This window comes from Diadema antillarum, unplaced genomic scaffold (genome assembly GCF_040938485.1).
Source record: "Diadema antillarum isolate AM-2024a unplaced genomic scaffold, OU_Dant_1.0 seq00001312_RagTag, whole genome shotgun sequence".
Taxonomy (NCBI): Eukaryota; Metazoa; Echinodermata; class Echinoidea; order Diadematoida; family Diadematidae; genus Diadema; species Diadema antillarum.
The window spans coordinates 195,677-215,360 of NW_027272085.1; the positions used below are offsets into that span (position 1 = coordinate 195,677).

The 19,684-nt window shown below is 38.3% G+C and overlaps 1 protein-coding gene across 2 annotated transcripts in view; it reads right to left on the reverse strand.

Moving 5' to 3' along the window:
- LOC139708144 (serine/threonine-protein phosphatase 4 regulatory subunit 3-like) overlaps positions 1 to 19,684 on the reverse strand; it is a 44,014-nt gene that overhangs the window by 13,900 nt on the left and 10,430 nt on the right. For both annotated transcript variants that reach the window (XM_071620121.1, XM_071620120.1), the window contains exons 2-8: positions 14,932 to 14,987; positions 13,037 to 13,135; positions 10,941 to 11,564; positions 3,073 to 3,216; positions 2,413 to 2,457; positions 1,766 to 1,882; positions 353 to 407 (exon numbers count right to left, since the gene is read on the reverse strand). In XM_071620121.1, coding sequence (XP_071476222.1) covers positions 353 to 407; positions 1,766 to 1,882; positions 2,413 to 2,457; positions 3,073 to 3,216; positions 10,941 to 11,564; positions 13,037 to 13,135; positions 14,932 to 14,987 — 1,140 coding nt within the window. The remainder of the gene's footprint in view (positions 1 to 352; positions 408 to 1,765; positions 1,883 to 2,412; positions 2,458 to 3,072; positions 3,217 to 10,940; positions 11,565 to 13,036; positions 13,136 to 14,931; positions 14,988 to 19,684) is intronic.

Consider the following 19,684-nt stretch of genomic DNA (forward strand, 5'->3'; position numbering starts at 1 on the left):
ACAAAATGTGAAGAGAAAGTGTCATAGTACAAATGCATCATGGCCACTTTAGACTTGTTTCATCCAGAAGAATATTATACTTGCTAAGATGTGTAAAAATCTATTTCTTGCAAAGCTAAAACAGATCTTATAACTTATCTGACATTGCACACAAAACAAAAGTAGCATTTTGGTGCTGTCCAACTTTACAGCCCAATATTTACACAGGACATGTACATTCATATTGGAATTTATCTGGGACACAGCCCCAAACAAACATGAACAAGGCCAAGGAAATGGGTTTTAGTACCCCTCTGCTGCTGCACAGACACACACACAAACACATTACACTGTTATAAATAACTGGACTTACCTGGATCTGTGTCGCAAATCATCTGCTCAATGACAAGGTTGATTAGAAGAACATCCTGCAGGGTAGGCAATAAATAGAGACAGGCGAAGGTCACACACACTTTTCTCTTCGCAATGGAACATGAATGTGACAGATACACGGCTGAACTGCACAGAGACAAGTGGCCCTCGAGAGCCCAAAAGTGTTGGCAAAATGCAATCATTTTGCAAACTGCACATTTGCTGACTCCTGTTACTCATAGAGGAGAGTTCATTCCCACTCAACTACAAAAGGAGAAAGCCAACTATTGCTGGCTGGTGCTTATTTGTTGGGGGGGGGGGGAATCCATGAATAATATGATGGAAACTAAATACGAACAGTGACTGCAGAGGTACAGAGCACATAAAAAAGATGTAAATGCGACTTTACATGCATTTATACCAACTTTGGACATGTTTTTTGAACACCAGGGCCCCATTTCACAGAAAAGTTGATATGACAGCAACTCTTACTGGAATGGCAATTGTCATGGTAATGACAAGAATCCAGCTTCCTGACTGGCTGTTGCTATGGGAAGTTGTCATTCCAGCAAAGAGCTGCTACCGTAACATCTAATAGGAAACGTTGCCAAGACTTCTATGACCGGAGGAACAAATTCGTAGGCAATTACAGTTCGACAGGTCTATTTTAGAGTCCAGGTAAAAAATAGGGGTACACTAAAAGTCAGATGACAATCTTGCTCATGATATTGGTCTTATTACTCCTCACAAGTGCTGACTGACCTTTGTGGAAAATAAAACAAACACAGTTTTACATGTCACCACATTACAATCATCACTTCCCACACCACTTAAAACTTGAGCGTGGGTGCTACGTCTTTCATCCCGCATGTCAACTTGGCATTAACATTCCTACCCCGTATCATCTTCAGGCCTGAATGAAACATTCTCTGCAATACAACTTGGATGATGAGGTACATTACAATTACTGTTCATGGAAGTTTGCTCTATAAATCATGAAAGTTCCTTTCTTCCGGTGAACCCAAGCTTGAAATATCACTGGAAGGGTTCTGGGCTCCGCTGGCTTCCAACTCATTTCCTGCTATATGAATAATGTGCTGTTTGTTTGGTTTCATTTGGATATCTGTTTTGGTTTTAGGCAGTCAAATTCAGAACCACACATAATATTGCTTGTTCTTATCATCAAGAGCCAAATCAAATTTGCATACATCATCTGGCAGCCAGGACAGCCTAGGCTTTTTACCTTCTTGACTTACATTCCCTGGAGGGATTATTCAACATCAGATTTGCTTTGCTGCCTACTTAGCTCAAGAAATGAATGTAAGAAAACAGCTCTACCACTGACAAGGTGGCTTTCGCTGGTTTCGAAAATCTGCTCTAGGCAAGGAAGAAAGCATCGCAGCGATCAACTTACATCATCCGATGATGACCCTTCGTGCATAATGAATTCCCGCACCATGGAGGCATTGAAGCCAACGACCAAGGAGAAGATATCTATTGCTGCTTGCCTTACATCTGGGTCATCCATACCCTGTTGGGAGAGATGAAGGCATCGTTAGCCTAATTATCACTCATCACTGCCTGCATCAAAACAAGTATGGTGGCGGAATGTACGAACCAGAGCACACACAAGTGGCTTGTGTGTCTTGTGTGTCTATTTTAGAGTCACTATAGTTTGCTAGAATGCCCAGGAGCTGCTTCTCTTTGGCACAATGCCAAAGTTTACCTTGAGCAATACAATTGTTTATGATGTGCCAGAGGGGTTCAGTATCTAAACATGCTTGCTAGCAAAGGGGCATTGACAGAGAAGAATTAGAGCTTGGTCCACATTCCAGAAAACTACATCAAAGTAATGCTTTACTATCAGATCTGGCTAATAACCAATGAGGCATGTTAGGTATAGCTTCATATACTGCAACTGACTGACAAATTGCCCTAGGTGTATATCAACGTAAATAAGCACTGTACATAAGCAGCCACACATACTGCTGGAAATACTGTGAATCGACAATAATCTCACTTAGAAAATGGTAGGGATACACGACACAAATTGATACTCACCAACACTACTTCCAGGGCAGGAAGAATACCTAGACTTGATAACGTCTGCAGAGTCGTTGTTCAAGGAGAAACAAGTGAACAATAAGAGAAACAATCAAATGACACCGTAGATTTCCAAATCCCTGCATTATTTTACGCGACCGACATATTTCACAGCCCCTCCACGTCTACAAGACTAGAAAGGAATAGTGTAATCAGATGTTCACGTGAATATCTTCTCTCTTCAGATATGGCCACACTCAAGTAAAATTTAGAGTATATGTGTAGTGTGCTGTATCACAGGCAAAGACAGAATGTCAGCATATGAACACAAGGGTACATGTAGAAATCATGCCTGTAGAGAGCCATAGATTGCTAAGAATGACATTTGGAAATGCATCATAGGGTTTCACTGCGACATGACTGACAGAGCACAGAACACAAAGAGAGACATAACAGCCTCCTTTGACAATGATTGAGATGAAGCAGTTTTTTAATGTGCATGACCTTATGGGACAGGCCAGTATCCAAACAGGGCCTTACATGTAAGTCAGACATTTCATGAGACTTCATGGATGTGTATATGAACTGAAATACTCAATGGCTTAATATGAATATTTGTCCGAAATTTTAGTATCTTCTAACAAAACAACAAAATTGCCACTTGACATGTTCTCCTACCTTGAAGAAGCCCTCTCTGTTCTGGCAATTCTGCGCAAAGCAGCAGAATTCTTTCAGGAACAGGACGAGATCTCTCCGCCTCTTGTTATCTGTATTCTCGTTGATGAGTTGTGCAAACAGCTCGGGTAAGAACTTCTCGTCATCCTGGATGGAAAGATGGCAAAATCATATGAATCAAAACATCATCACAAGTCTGTCCACCATTCACCTCATTCCATCCACCATGAGTGACAATGTCACAGTATTACCAGACACTCCACTAGCTACATGGCTGGAAAGTAACACTTTTTAGCCAATGTTCGGTGACTTTATGGTCTTTGAACTAGAGAGATTTTGCCCCAAATAAAATCAGCTTTATAGTACCTCAAATAACAAACATTGCACATACTGATGTGCCATATATCACGACAAACCATTAAAGACTTTCTTCTGTTAATAAGATTTAAGGCATACTGATAGACAAATGAACAGACAAGCCAAATACACAATGCCATTACTGTTTAGGGTGGAGGCACTGAAGAAGAAGAAACGTCAGTATGAAGCGCCATATAAATGCAATTATTATTATTATTATTATTAAGAAATATGAATCAATGCGTAGAGGAAGTTAAACTTGACACATTAAGACTGAAATCTGATCTAAAGGAGCACAACAAGGTACACAATCTGAAAGATCTGTTTAATTACTCCAATTTAAAAACACAAATAATACAAATAACTCATAACTGAGTTTGAAGTACTTCCTGATACTCAAGCCTCACATGAATGGCCGATTGTAGGAATTGGCACCATTCTACATATCATTTTACTCATCAGGTATCAGGTAACTGATCAATAAAGCTGAATGCTATGCTTCCTTCTGCAGCAAACATATTTTTAGACATAACTCCTTCATTCACTTAAGGCAATCAAACAGACAGATAAATGTACCATCAATTGAGTAAACACCATGAACTAACAGGGACTATAGTTCAATATCTTAACTGTGATGATTAAAGTGTTCAGTTGATCTCCAAACACTACCACTCAGGCAGGGCTCAATGAATCTCTAAAAACTGCACAGTTGAGGTGATACTGAAATTTTGTATGCCAAGCTCACCTACACTCCCCCCGTACATGAGCGGGATGGTAAACTTTATTAAGATTCAGGTTGTCATGAAAGCAAAGTAGCACATTCAACTGTTAAACATATACAAACATACCTTGGGGAACATTGTATGTTCACCTACACATCCACAGGTGATCATTATTACCACTTCTTCACAAAACTTCACAATTTGCTCATTCATCTGATCAAACTTGGAGAAAGATTTCCGAACATATGGAATTCACTGGCTCTTATAATGGGCTTGAAAATGTGTACTATTTGAACATTTGATGGTATACCACAGAGGAATTCATACAATATTATTTGCAAATTTGTTAAAATGCACTAAAACCATTCTTTATCTTAACCCCTCTCAATTAAAACAGAGGAAGGAAAAGAGGCTGAATTAACATACATGTATTTTGTGTTTCTCTCTTTGGAACATTAAACTTCTGACAAGGCCAACGGTAATATGAATACGAAAGAAAAAACAACAAACAACCACACACACATATACATCCCTAGAAATCAGAACATATCCTTGGTTCATGTCCTAAATATGCTACAGCTTGTTTCCCCTAAAGAACATGATTCACTGCCATGTTTAAATCACTGCCCTTCCCTTTTATACCTGATGACAGCTGCACATCAAGCACAAACATGATTACGTGATATGGTGATTTAATGTGGCAGCAATCGTCGGAATATCGCAGCAACCTGGAATAACCAGGTACCGTGGCTCTTGGGATCCTTATTGCTGATATATCATTTACGGCTAAGGCCGCAACACTCCGATACCTTCACAATAGCTCTGACAAACACGTCTGAGCAAAATCTGGGCACTCTGCCTGTTGGCTTTTCATTGTGTTTCCAGAGGAAGCCCCAGATTACAGCATGAACAGTCATTGGTCAAAGTGTGTGCGGAATAATCAGCTTTTTCTGGTCAGGATATGATCCTCAAACTGCATCTTTGAAATCTTGCGCAGGAAAAGCTTGGAAATTGAGGTACTTTGCTCTATTTCCGCGCAGAATTATGCATGTATTAATACCCAAGCATGATTGTACTGGGCAAAGTTGTTTCGACGCAGTCAAGGAGAATGTTATACAAGCGTATAGAAATAACAATAGATGTGAAGGATAAATGGTCCAACTGCTGACTTTACAAAATAGAGCTACCTAAACTTGCCAGGAAAAAACAAAACAAAAACATGAACAAAACAGAGTCCATTTGGACTACCAAAGAATTGACCTCTTAAATCTAGCATATTTAGCAAGCATTTGATTATCAAATATGTGGATGATGCAGTGATGATGCAGAAAAGGATACTGTAAAACGAGGAATGTCTGCGTGCATTTTAATTTCGCAAAGTTTGCAAGCGGCAACATTCGCGAGATTAAATTGCACGCATAAGTTTTTGCCTACACAATATGCATTGGATGCCAGTGGTAATTCGCGAAAATTTCATGCCGCGAGAAAGGCAGTCGGCTCCAAACAGCGAAATTTTCATGCCGTGAATATATCGTGTTTTACAGTATTGATAAATATTTTCATAAGTTGGAGAATTACATATGATAGGTGTCAATAGTTTTTGTTTTAACTGTAAATGTTGAGTCAATGTATTACAGTTGTTATGGTGAATGTGATATTGTATGTTAATATGTTTCAGTTTCAGTTGCACCTCATGACATGTCTTTGGGTGTACTTGTAATGTAATGTACTGTATGTAATTTGTTGTAATATCCAATGTACAAAAAATTCCACTGCAGAACAATATCAAAGCAATCATTCTATTTTCTTTTCTAACACTAATGTTAAAACTGCCCTATTAAAATATCTTTACAGTAACCAGGAGACAGCGCATTTACAGTCCAACATTATTACCATTATAATGTACGGTGTATATAATGCATGATCATAAAGGACATTCACCACTCCCCTAGTGAACAGACAACATTCTAGCATTGCCATCCCAAAAGGACATCTAGCATGCTCTTGGATCCGTAACTACATAATGACCCAAAAATGTTGCGATGATGTGGGCAATAACCTCTTCATGGGGGGGGGGGGGGGGGGGGGGGGGGGAATACCTACGTCAATTAAGCAGATAATTTTGAATCTCTGTTTATAAGTAGTTACCCTCATTTTCTAGACAATGTAATACACCTAAAGACGGAATCCCCTCATGTACAATTAAATGTTCAGTCTATGAGGCACACATGCCACATACCAATCAGGGCTCCAACATATCATCATTTGTACAGTAGTGGACCTTTTCACTTTGAGGCTGTCTAGAAGAGGTCGTGAGCACACTGAGGTAAAATATCACAGACGGAAATTCATGCAACGCTTTTGTTGGCACTCCTAGATGCACAGGTAGCTCGAGCAGAAATTTGACTTATGCCATTTAGCAGACCCTGCCGCCATATCACATCTCCAGACAAAATTTGATGTAAAAGGCTGGGAGAGGGAGGGGATGGAGGACTTGGGAAAAAAAGTGCTCTTACATCTAGTGTACTGCATTCTGAAAAGGTAAGGCAGTGTATTATTGATAGATCCTTATATCACTGTGTACATCAAGAACACCCAAGTCTCCCAGACTGAATGTTCCACTTTTCCTAACATGTGACTAGCAAATTTATTGGTTTTCTTGGTTTGAAGTTTGCAGCAAAGAAAAACCTACATTGTATCAGCATTTACGGGTGCTTACAATAACTGTACCCACAGCAGGGCACTACAAGACTATGTATCAGCTTACAATCCAAGTAGCCCCAGTGTAACAAATATTTGCCTGACAAGCAAGTGCTATTTTTGCAATAATATGCACAACTAATTACACAGAAAACATTGCTTAACTATCAGTGAAGAACACCGATAATATCATCTGTATCAGCAGCCAATAAATCATCTCTTTTTCTATTTCTTTTCGTTAACATGTAACAGAAAAGTATCCCAAAGCATTTACTAAACATTATATGTGGGTATAATACTAACACTCTTTAGTGTATGGGTGTTTTTTTTTTTTTTTTTAAAGAGACCTTGGAATAAGGCGACAACTTTCTTTACACACTGCCTACATTACAGTGTATAGTGAGTTGAAGTCATGTTAGTGGCATCCCACACAGGAACATGATTTAGCCTCTTGCTTCTTTCTGTCAGAGCCAAGCGCCTTCAAGCAAATGCAGCAAAATCTTATCTGAAATGTACCACAAACTGTGCATCATGTATGGTACACCCCTTTTACCACCTCCACGCATGCTAACACCGTAACACACAGGTATGGCACTGACCCACTTTGAAATCAACAACATAACTCGGGAAACAATGAAGAATGCATGTTTCACATATACAGTATATACATTGTACCTACTCCATGCTTCGCCTGACACAAGAGTAGAGTGATTACTGAGTATTTTGTTTGCTTTCTGCACTGTGTCAAGGTTGTCATCTCAAGTTTGGGCCATGTGCCAAGAGAAACATACACATATCTGCACTACATGGTCCTCATCCTAGCCTTGAATGCAACCCACATAATATTCAGTCATATTTCAACTTGAGCAACTTTCCAGTATGGTGGCTAATTGACAATGTCTACGTCTGAACATGTGCCTTGCTTGCAAGGAGTGTAATGACAATGCAGTTCACCTGGTTGGGACACACTCTGAAAAAACATGACAATTTATCAAAACTCTACATGCATGGTAGGGCTAAAAATAACCTGAATTGTGACCCAGATAAATTATTGAACAAGCAGATACATGTATAAGGCAGCTGGTGATTTGAGTGGCTGGCTGTAACTTATGTAAACATGTAATATTCTTGGGAACACACCTGGAACTTCAGTTCTGATACCACACCATACATGTACCTTCTCCAAATCCAGGACTGCCAACAGTTAGGCACCAGAGCCAAAAAAAGGTTTTGAACAGCACTCAGGGAGATATCTTTGTATAATGTATATCTTACTAGTCAATTACACATGTGTACTGTATGCAAATCCAAAATCAACAAGGTTTTCACATTCTCACTTCAGAATACTACTGTTTTCAGGAAGCCTCTTGCACAATCAGTGAGACTTGGCAGGCTCTGGAATTCGAGGCAAATATCTGCCTGTGCTTAATTTGGTTCACAACGAAAGAATGATTCCATAAATTACCTCTTATTCTCAATAGCAAATGACTAGTAGGAGTCATACCAAAGAAAGACAAACTATGAATGTGTCTAAATCTTGTGAACCACCCCATACAAGTTACCACTTGAGTTATCACTTGAGCAAATTACAGTGACCTTATAACACAAAGCCTACAAAAGGTCTGGAAACATGCATTTAAGGTCCACCCACTAGTTTCAGGTAGTCAGTTCTTTCTGACAGTAACCCTTTCTTTGGATCTCAATTTGTAGTATGTGAGTAGAAAAGTACAAGTAGCAACATAAAGAATCGACCACACACATAGAGTAGGTATAGACACTACAGTGTGTATCTTCCATGTATCATCACACATGCATGAAAAGTGGTTTCGACTGAGTGCATGCAGGGGCCAGCACTATGTAATCTATGCTGCATGGTTGCATGGAATGGTGTATCATAACAGCGCATCAACTCATCAAAAGATTGCACAAATACTGTCCCTTTGTAGAGTCAGTAGGGATTTTTGAGGTGAAAATAATATGTGATGTGTGTTTACGAGTTCTTTATATTGTATCTGTCTCATAAAGAACAAAGTCCTTTCTCAGCGGTACCCTTTGATGAATGTTTCAAGTTCTAGTTTATCAAATAATATCTTCACAGTGGTGGCCATGGAGAATAAATATCCTTTTTCATTCCACGGGTAATAAAGGATGGCTCAGTGCACTTGATTAGATGCTAAACTTCAGTGACTCTTGTTTATAAAAACATCACTCCCACATGTTTGGTTTTCCATCATTTATTTTAACAGATTAGGTACGTCGAATTGTGATGAATCGTACTTCATTCTACCGCTGAGAACCTCCTCACTCAGATTTTAACACTATCAGAAAATCTTTATCGGGGAACATTTTATTAGTTCTAAGATAAAGCTCATAATGTTCCTGGTTTTGATATTGACCAGAACGCAATGATCTGTTCCCTTGAAGTTCAACTTAGCCCATATTCCTTTCAGCAGTGATAATCATAGTGCTTGTTGATAGGATGCAAGCCCTACAACAGTATTACATATTGATATACCATAGGTCAACCATTTTTTCTCTAGAAAAATTGCTTTCAAAGAACCAAGCAACAATTTAAAATCTAATGAAGTTACAGCCTGTTATTACAGTCTGTGCCATCATACATTGCTGTTACAGGAAGTTCTGTATGTGACAGATCCTACCAATTTACAATGAGCAAATGTCAAAGAAATACGCATATAAACTCACACACACACACAAAAATATAAACAGTAGTCTACGCATAATTGGGTACGACTTTCATGGGTACTCTGCTTAATTGCCGAACAGGCTGAACAAACAGTATATGGGCAATTCCGCGGTTAGTAACGTTACATTTGAACAAATTTAGATATTTGTTTTTACTACCTAATTACAATTTATTCATTTTAAGTCAAAATTATGTCAAAAACATGTTCATCCTTCCCAGGTTTATGATACAGAAAAGAATGAATACAATCCAAGAAATATTAGAATTGCTATGGCAACTTAAAGGGCTGGTTAGTAACGTTACGAAAAAAGGACATGACAAAAAAATCAATGTCTTGTAACAAAAAGTGTGCAAAAATTCAAGTTACTTCAAACAAAGTGCTGCATTAATTTCAATTATTGCATCATGACAGATGTTCACACAATGTTTTTTAGCAGTTCGACCAATAATTTCTTAGCTAGACCCCCAAAAGCATGGTTAGTAACGTTACGGTTAGTAACGTTACATTTGTCCGGAGTAATTCCGCAGGTCATTTCACCCTTTCGTAATCGACAAAATGTCACATGACTTCTGAAGTATTTAAATGTATTCATCTTCTACCCTTTAGCAAAACTTTGAGGAAAAAATTTCAAAGGAACCCACTGTAATTTGCATTTAAGTGAATTTCAGCGTCCCCAGTCCCACATGTACATTTTAAATGATGGTTTTAGATCTCGCAAAATCAATAAATACGAAAAATAAAATCTACTGAATTTGAAAGACCTTAATGATAGGTGAACATCCATGGCATTAGTTGATACCTAGATTAAAGAGAAAGATAGAGAGGCACCTTTCTTTTATCCATGTCATGTCCACCTAACTGCGGAATTGCCCATATCGTTCTTACCAGATAATCAGGTAGGCATTTCAGTTAAATGGATATAAATTTTTCAAACAAATATGATCTACTTTTATAGTTTCCCATAGAAAATATTCAAAATAGGTCTGAATATAAAGTCTGAATACATTCTGAGATGCTGATAGGCAATGGAGCTCAGTTTCACGTATTAACACGTTAAATGTGCTGAGTATGCTCTATTTGCTGTATCACTACAAAGTAGAGGAACATTTTTCATGTCAAGGATGTTGTGCGACTTTAGCCTTCACAAGAGTCAGACAGACTAGCTGCGGCCGTAGCATGACATACCATGTAGTGTGTGTGATACAGGTAGGTGCATAGTGTGTGGTATCTGTGATTTTTTAATACTGAAACACACTCGGGTAAATCAGCTGCACAGCTTAATTGGGTGAAAAATGCTCTGGGCGACAATACCCAATTATGCGGCGACTACTGTTCTCATTTTTAAACAAATGGGATGACGATCTTGATGTCGGGATTAATTTACCTGAATCATATCTACTATGTCCACTTTGTTGAAGAAGACAAACGAACCCAGCGTGGAGAGCATGTTCTCCTCAAAGACTGACGGCGTTGGGAGGATGACATCCTGAATGTACTGAACCCGGTAAGTCTGGTGGATTTTATTTAGAAGGTTCCTGTTCGTGATGGGTATCACTTCGTGAAAGCTTGCCTTCGAATTCAAATATTCCCTATGTCTGTGGGGGTCGGTGCAGCTGGGGTCATACTCCAGGCAGCCGACCACGTCGTAGATGAGTTCATCCGAGAAGAGGATCTCCAGGAGTGACGTCTTGTTGAGGAGGATGGTGTTCTTCATAATTTCATACAGAAAGTGCAAGCTCTCCGTGTTCTCGAGGTCCTCACAAATACAAAACAAGTCAATAAGCTTGCGAATGTAGTTCTCCTTCTCTATTGCTATGGCGAGCTTCTCCCTTTTGATAGGCGACTGCAGCGAGGTGCTGAACAGCTCCGCAACCTCTTCCAGTCTGCTGAGTTCACAGGGAGGTAGCTCAATGGGCGTGGCTGCTTCTGGCAGTTCCTCAAACCTGTCCTCTTCCGATTCGTCCACCACATCTTGGGTGATGTCGACTGACGGGTCCTTGCCTTGCACCTGTTGATAAGAAAGAGTAAAGTTTGGATCATCCGAATTCTAACATGACTATAATCAGAATATGAAATCATCAAGCCTATGGATTGTCTTGTTCAATAACAGAACATGTCTTTTACCAGGAGAAAGTATCCTTGCCAGAAATCTCATGTGAATAACAAACACACGCAGCACATCGGCAGACAATTGACAGAAATTAGACGAATGTTTCAGTACAATATCCTCAGTATCGGTTAAGTCATCTGATTTAACATCTAATGGGTGCTGTTGATGAGTCTTTCTGATGGCATTACTGGTAAAAGTTTGAGATATTTATGAGACTGTTCACTATGCATTTCCCCCGCTCCTAACTCAACGGAAATCTACAACTGAAGAGCTAGCGGCGGAGCTGTGATAATGACTGGACATGTCTTTCCCTTGCTGTGATTAGCTAGCAGCAGTGCTACATGTAGCAAAGTTGCTATTCTATGCTAGCCTCAGCTCTCTTTGGCACAGTGCGCAAATGCAGAGACTATGTACAATGCACACACTCTCCCTACCTGATCTTGGCTGCACTAGTGCTGAGGGCAGCTAGCTAACAGCACATGTAGTCAATGAAAATGCAGGCTACAGTTGTCCCATTGATATATCATGGTAAATTTTCCACTTGCTCTACAAGCCAGATGTATTTTAATCTAGAAGGTAATGGCTGTAATGTCAGATAAAGGTGTTTTCAAGAAATGGTTGCATTTAAACTTTTGAGTACTGGCACTGAGATACAAATATTCCCTCAGAGGGAAAGCTGTGTACTTTTTTTAAGGGGTATCACTCTGTTCCCCATATGATCAAAATCATACCGTACAAATGCATGTGCATGCAAGCAATCGTTGATGGGCACAAGAGATCTTGATTGCACACTTCTGAAGTGGCATTGGTGCCTTTTTCATTGGCCTTGGTGCCATTTACAAAAAGAATCAAAGGTCATATGCCTGCAAGTACAGATGTCTTAATTTAAAGGAGACTTGATGCCCAAATAGTGGCTTTAGTGCCTTTTCTATTGGCCTTCGTGCCTTCAGAAAAAAAGAATCCAAGGCAATGTGCCCTATTTTTACAGTTGCCTTAATGCAAAGTGGCCCTAATTTAAAAAACAACAACAACAAACAAACTTAATTAATTTGCGGCCTGAACACTACATTAACAATTGATATGATAAACAAAAACATCACAATCAATTACACTTTCAAAGAATTAAGGAACTGGACAATTAGCCATACTGTTCTTCAAACAGGCGAGTCTTAAGTTTCTTTCTGAAACTGTCGATGTGGTTTCTGTCCTGAATACGGGTAGGGAGACTTGTTCCGATGATGGGGGGCAAAAATGGAAAAAGCTCCATCACCACAACCACATATAATGATGGGAACGAGGACAATTGTGAGCTGTGCTCCACATGATGATCTGAGATTCATATGTGTAGCCTACTTGAGTGAGATAAGTACCTGACAAATGATTTCCCAGATGTCATCACAACCAGCTCTCTCCTGGAAACTGAGAGCCAAGTCATAGTGGTCATTCTCAGACCATACGATCAGAGTTTCCTGGTGAACAAAGACAATGAATGACATGAAATCAATGTTTACAATAATTTCAAAAAAAAAAAAAAAAAATCCGACAATCGTAATTCAAGACAACCAATTTGATATAATATGTTATTGTGCTTGTAGTATGATGACAAAACAGTAATGACTGGACATGAGTTACATCACTGTGTATGTATACAGATGCAGTAATCATTAAGTGATAAAATCCTTTCCTGAATAAAGGAGGGCTCCTTCAAATGTATCTAATTTCACGTATCCAACTATTTCTATAGAAAATCAAAACAGTCAATACTTACATCAAGAGCTTTATAATAAAGTTATTTTACTTTGATGGTTTGGAGATGGAAGTCCATTTGAATTATTTTGATATTTGTTACTGAATTTTGTTTTCTTACATACTTACTGTTACTGGATGACTAAGTTTCACTCACTTTGCAATCTGCATCATCTAAACAGGTAGATTCTTGAATAAATGTAGTAACACTTTTGAAACGGAATGACATCAAAATATATATCTGATCTTTTTCTTTTTTCTTTCCTTTTTAGATTAAGGCAGATTCTTGGATAAATGTAAGAACACTTTTGAAATGGAATGACATCAAAATATCTGAAATTTTTCTTTTTTCTGTCCTTTTATGCTTGCTCTTGGAATTTATGTAGTAATGGTACTGATAAAAAAGAATGGTGACCTGAAGCATAGTTAATTTGGGATTCTATTTATTATTAACAACAAAGTGTCCCATTGTTTTTACTATTTTCTTCTTTTTTCTTACAAAGTTTAAATTATTGAATGGTGTCTGATCATCAGAGGCAGTGTTATGAAGCAATCCTTTACAAGCTGCAAAAATGAATGTTGTTTTTACAACTATTTCAAGGTTTTGCTGTCTTCTGGTAGCATATTTTCATTCCAGCCAGTACAACTTACTTGCATCCTCAATCAAATTAAAAGTAGTATTAGCTAAAACCAGTCAAGTTGAGGGATTTATAACAAGCTTTTATTGTGTTCAGTGGAACAAATGGAAATGAACAGAAAATTGTTTTCATGAAGATAAAACCTTGATGAAAAGCTTTACATATCTTACTCACTTAAACTCATCCCACCCACCCACACACACACACACAAACACACAAAAAATACATGATATCACTGATCATGTCACAACACACACAGAATAAAACGATTTCAGGAAAGACGTACTTTGCACCTGTTGAGATACACAATAACACCCACTACAATGAGGGATATTTTACACCTTGGGTATGTTTTTACACACTCGAGTGCGATCTTGAGCTTTGAACTCCTGCAAAGTATGCATTCATATTCACGCTACGCTTTATGTTTCATAGAAATTGCAAGATATAAATCCAAAGTCCATTAAACACAAATCTATCACGGAATGGCAATGGTATCTGAACTGACATCTTTTAGAGACAGTATGTCATCCTGGATAGTATCAGAGATTATATAAACAAAGCAAAAGGTTGACAAAATCATACTGAAGATTAAGTTTCAGAGTTTACAGATGAGTCAAAGATATGCATGTTGCTGCTGAATGAAATCTTAATTATAGCGTGTTATAGAAATTGTAATCAAGCCTGGTTGACAAAGCTATTCAGTACCAGCACCAGTCTAAAAATCAAGGGAACTTTTCACTGTATTTGCACTAGTAGTAGAATAGAATATCAGCATCTCATTCCACTGTCACCATATCACTGGAGAACATGCACTTTTCCTGAAGTAAAAATCAGTTTTATATCTCAACTGTGTGGCAAGGAATGCAACAAAAACTGACCTGTTGCTTCTGGTATGCAGTGTCTGGCTGGATTTTGGACTCCAGTATAATAGAACCTGTATCAAATTACACACACAAGAAGAAAACATAAATATGAGATATCAAACCTACAATGCATTTGTCTCATTATGTTCACGTAAGAATGTGGTATGAGCAGGCAGAAAAAAACATTAAATAATCAAATAAAGTAAATACTGTAGGTGGAGTAAAATATGCATTGTGATTGGTTAGATTGCATCACATGATTGTGGAAAAACTTCCGTGTAGTAAAGTAGCACGGCCGTGCCACTATACCGAACGCTTACAACACACCTATGCCTTGTCTACGCAAAGATTCGCGCAGCGAGGGACGTAGGACAGACAAGGCCAAGCCTTTTTACATGCGCATGTGTAGAGCACAGGACGTAGAGTCTGCTCAGAAATACGCATACGCGGCTCTGCTAGCTATACATGTTGTACGTACACAAAGTTAGTGTTGCTCTGCATGCTCCGTGCAAGAAATCAGTATGGTGAGTCCAACGTTAGATCAAGCAGGCCTACTTCTAGGTTATAGGCCTACAAAATGTACGGAAAATGCATGTAGAGTGTAGATCAAGGGGCCTATTTACTGTAACTCCAAATACTGAATTATCCCTCATGCAGTTCTACTGGTATTTACCTCAGCCTACAGCCTCAGTGAAACAAAACAACACTCGCGATAATTCAGTATTCATCGTTCTACAATCCAGTATAGTGCATCTCAGACCATGCCCTATTTGTATAATATTGATCAGTCAAATCTAACCACATACAAGCAAACAACTGCAAGATCTGGACAAAGACCATTTGTGCTGAAGATGGATAGCCTTAGGTGAACATTTCTGTGCCACTGGTAGATGCAGTGATTTTACACAAGGCATAAGATCAACAACTTTCAAACAGACAACGCATAATCAGTATGCTTTGCAAATTGCTAAAAACTTCCAAGACAACATAATAAATGTTTGTTTTCCATGACTTTTTGTCAAAAACAAACACATTGTACAATTCTTTGAGGTTACTATGACCACCCAACTGGTAAGGTAACTGCAATTAAAAAAGAAAAAAACAATTCTATTTATCACACACACAACACACACACACACACACACACACACACAAACACAAACATACACACACAACAAACCCTGAAGAGCATGTGATATCAATAGTCCATCACCATGTCTTCAGGATAGAAACACTAATGCATTGGAAGGCATGAATGATGAAACTGGCATACTTATGTAGATGTACAGTAGCTACATTTACATGTACCGTTAGTTTTCTTTCAACCTTTCACGGCATATGTTTCAAATTATCAAACTGCACCTGCTCTTATGCAATCACTACATAAAAAGACACAGGTGTACCTCCACCTGATGGTGTGCACATTGTAAACAAAGCAAGCAATTATGGCAGGTGCAGATTTTCTCTGCCATAAATACAGCAGAAAGTAAACATGATTTTAAGCACACAAGAAACACATGGCACATTGTGTTCATTCATATTTATAATCGTGTCGCTTGATGATCCATACAGGCCCACTGATGTACATGTACAAATATATGAATACATTGTACATGGCATGCAGCATACTTGCTCATCATCCAATGCAACATTTTCCTCATGCCCCCCCCCCCCCCCCCCCCCCGGCATTCACTTAAAATTCACTACATGTAATTTTTGCCAGGGACAGGCAAGGTTTTCGCAAGTTTTGTGGTTGTTAAGGGCAACTTTTGTGAATCGAGCATTGATAGAATTTGAATCCACTACCAAAACTGTTTTATTGTCAACTGCAATGACATGTGCACAAATGTCTACATACACAGTGACAAATTACATTCTTGGTAGGTTTCCTTCGTGTATATGTACATGTAGGTTTCAGGTTTTACTACATCCTTTCAATATGAGCTACTATGACCCTTGAGCTTAAAGAGGATGCAAAAGAGTTCTATGACCCAGGTTTACACTATACTCTCCATATCAACACCATGGCTAAAAGGATCAAAAGTTAATTCTGCTTTGCCCATTGCCTATTATACCTGAATATTAAATGTAAGCTTTCACTCAACAATTGTTTCTCCTTTATTTACATGTATAGATGAAATACTTTCCAACAGTGAATGGAGAAGTTTTCATTTTTTTTCTTTCTACAGAAAGACTGATTATTGGGTGCTGAAGTAGAACTATCTCCAAAAGTCTTTAGCCTGATTGATCTGAACAAAGTTAGTTCATGAAACCAAAGCTGTTAATACTCATTTCAACATCTTTTTTTTCTAATATACCTCACTTTCTTTCCATCTTGAACATATTTCTTACCCGTCCAAACTGACATGCTGTAGATGTTTATATCATGCCACAAAATAGGGCATGCACAAACAAGGCTCAAGTCATTACAACTGTTTAAGACATAATTCACTAAAAAATTACTCTGATGTATAAAAATAAACAATTTAAAAAAAATGTGATTTCACGACACAAAGCATGATTTTGTCACTTGACAATGGAAGGGAAAATGTGATAATCCTACATTTATAACAGAGTCAAAAGGTGCTGTTTAATGGAAATACTTGAGAATGTCTGGCACAGGTTAACATGCAGACATACTGTACATGATGTAAGATCACACAAACATTCTGACATAACACTGCTAAGGAAGAAGTGAGGATATTATGTTTCTACAAATCCTCAAATCTAAGCAAATCTAATCTTCAAGCAAACCTTCAAGCAACACATAATCCTCAAATCTAACTGTACACATCTCCTCCAAAAGGTAATAGAATCATAACTTGGACCTCATTAACATAGTACATGTTATCTTACACAGTAGTAATAAAATGACAAAATAACCACATAGCAAATAAAGCCACCATGCTAAAATTTTGCTACTAGTGAATTTCTTTTTTTTTTTACTAGTGATTAATAATGGAGCCTTCGGCAGAATTTCATGTAAAGAGACTTTATTAGTAGGTCAGCATATATTTTACTATACATACTCTTGCTCAACAAACTAATGGTCTTTCTACAGCGTACTTGGTTGCCATGAAAGCATAAGTCATATACAAATGTACATGCAGGCCTACTGTAATCAGATTAGAAAAGGTTATTGACTGATATGAAGAGCTGTGGTATCAATTTTAAGCATATTTTCCCCCAGCAACTGCAGTCTAACAATACATACAGTACATACATCCATTGCTTGTAGCACATGGATACATTTGTATCTCAGACCACGGGTATCATTGACATGTTACTCACACTTGATAACAATGATGCTAAGATTGACTGACAAGTAATGATGGTATTTTCCTGTGTTTTTGCTGCATGAGAAATAAACATCTACATGGTTACACAGTGAGATTAATACAGTTGAACCTCTCTTATCCGGCCTCCCTTTATCCGGATCTCTCTATTATACGGACGCAATCTCGCCGTGATTTTTTTAAAAAATAATTACGGGAGGAAAGGGGGATTCCAAACTCCTTGAGAACTCCTACACAAACACACATGAATTACATATTACTTCCAACATGATTAACATACATTACATCAAATTTCCTTCCAAATTGCTTACCTTCAGACATTTTAACATCCCCAAACATCCCCAAATCATCGCAAGAACATGGACAGATTATAAGCTCGAGTCCTCTTATATCGCATTGCCACATATAGGTCCATACACAGCCGTCGATATGACTAGATAGACATGCATTGTTTCGAGTCATTGGCTGAGGAACGAATGATATTGAACACTCAAAATTTTGAAGCGTAGTTTAGTCGACTCGTACTGTTTATTTTCAAGATCTACTTGATACATTTCTTAATAATTATTTAGGTAAATCATCCCAAGAATTTATAAAAGAAAATGATTTCATTCTTGCAAACACGAACCTCTATTTTGGGGTCTGTTACTGAGTGTAACAATGAAAACGTTGCAGTATACATATTACTACATGTGGTACTACAATGGGCTACATCAGTACATGTGTATGTATATGTACATGTTTAAAGCATTGAGTCTCCCGTATCCGGCCAAATCCCTTATCCGGATGAGCCCCGGTCCCGACTTGTCCGGATACGAGAGGTTCAACTGTACTACAAATTAATACTGCAGCAAAACCCCCAAGCAAACTACTGATGCAGCATTATGGTGAACTGTGTGCATACTGATAGATCAAGAGTATCAGGCCAACTTCAGGTCAGATATAAATCGTATCATCTGGAACAGGTGCATGGTCAACATTAGCAACTGCGCCAACAACATCTAGTCTGACATGGTTTTCTCAAATTTCAAGTTTCTGCTTCAGACAAGCTAACCTGATGCACGATGGCGATATCTCCAGTTTCAACTTTTCTACCACTGCAACAAATGTCTCACCTGCAGCTATTGATGTGGTGTGTTTATCCTCTAGCAATATTGGACAGGGTTTACAGACAATACAATGTACACTGTATATTAACCAATCTCATGTTGAAACTTTTCAATGGCATTATTCAAGGCCAGTTTGCCCTCTAAAGAAGAAGTACCTACAGTACAGTGTAAACAACAATCACAAGAGTATTAGTAGTATGTGGTACAAGCATGTGAGTGAAATTATTATTCCTACGCCACAGCACTTTTTTTCTTTCTTTCTTTTTTTTTTTGGGGGGGGGGGGGTCACCACAGAACTATCAAACATTTTGGTCTTGCCAACCCAACTGCACAAGTTACCAGAAGAGACTGATTTTATGTCAC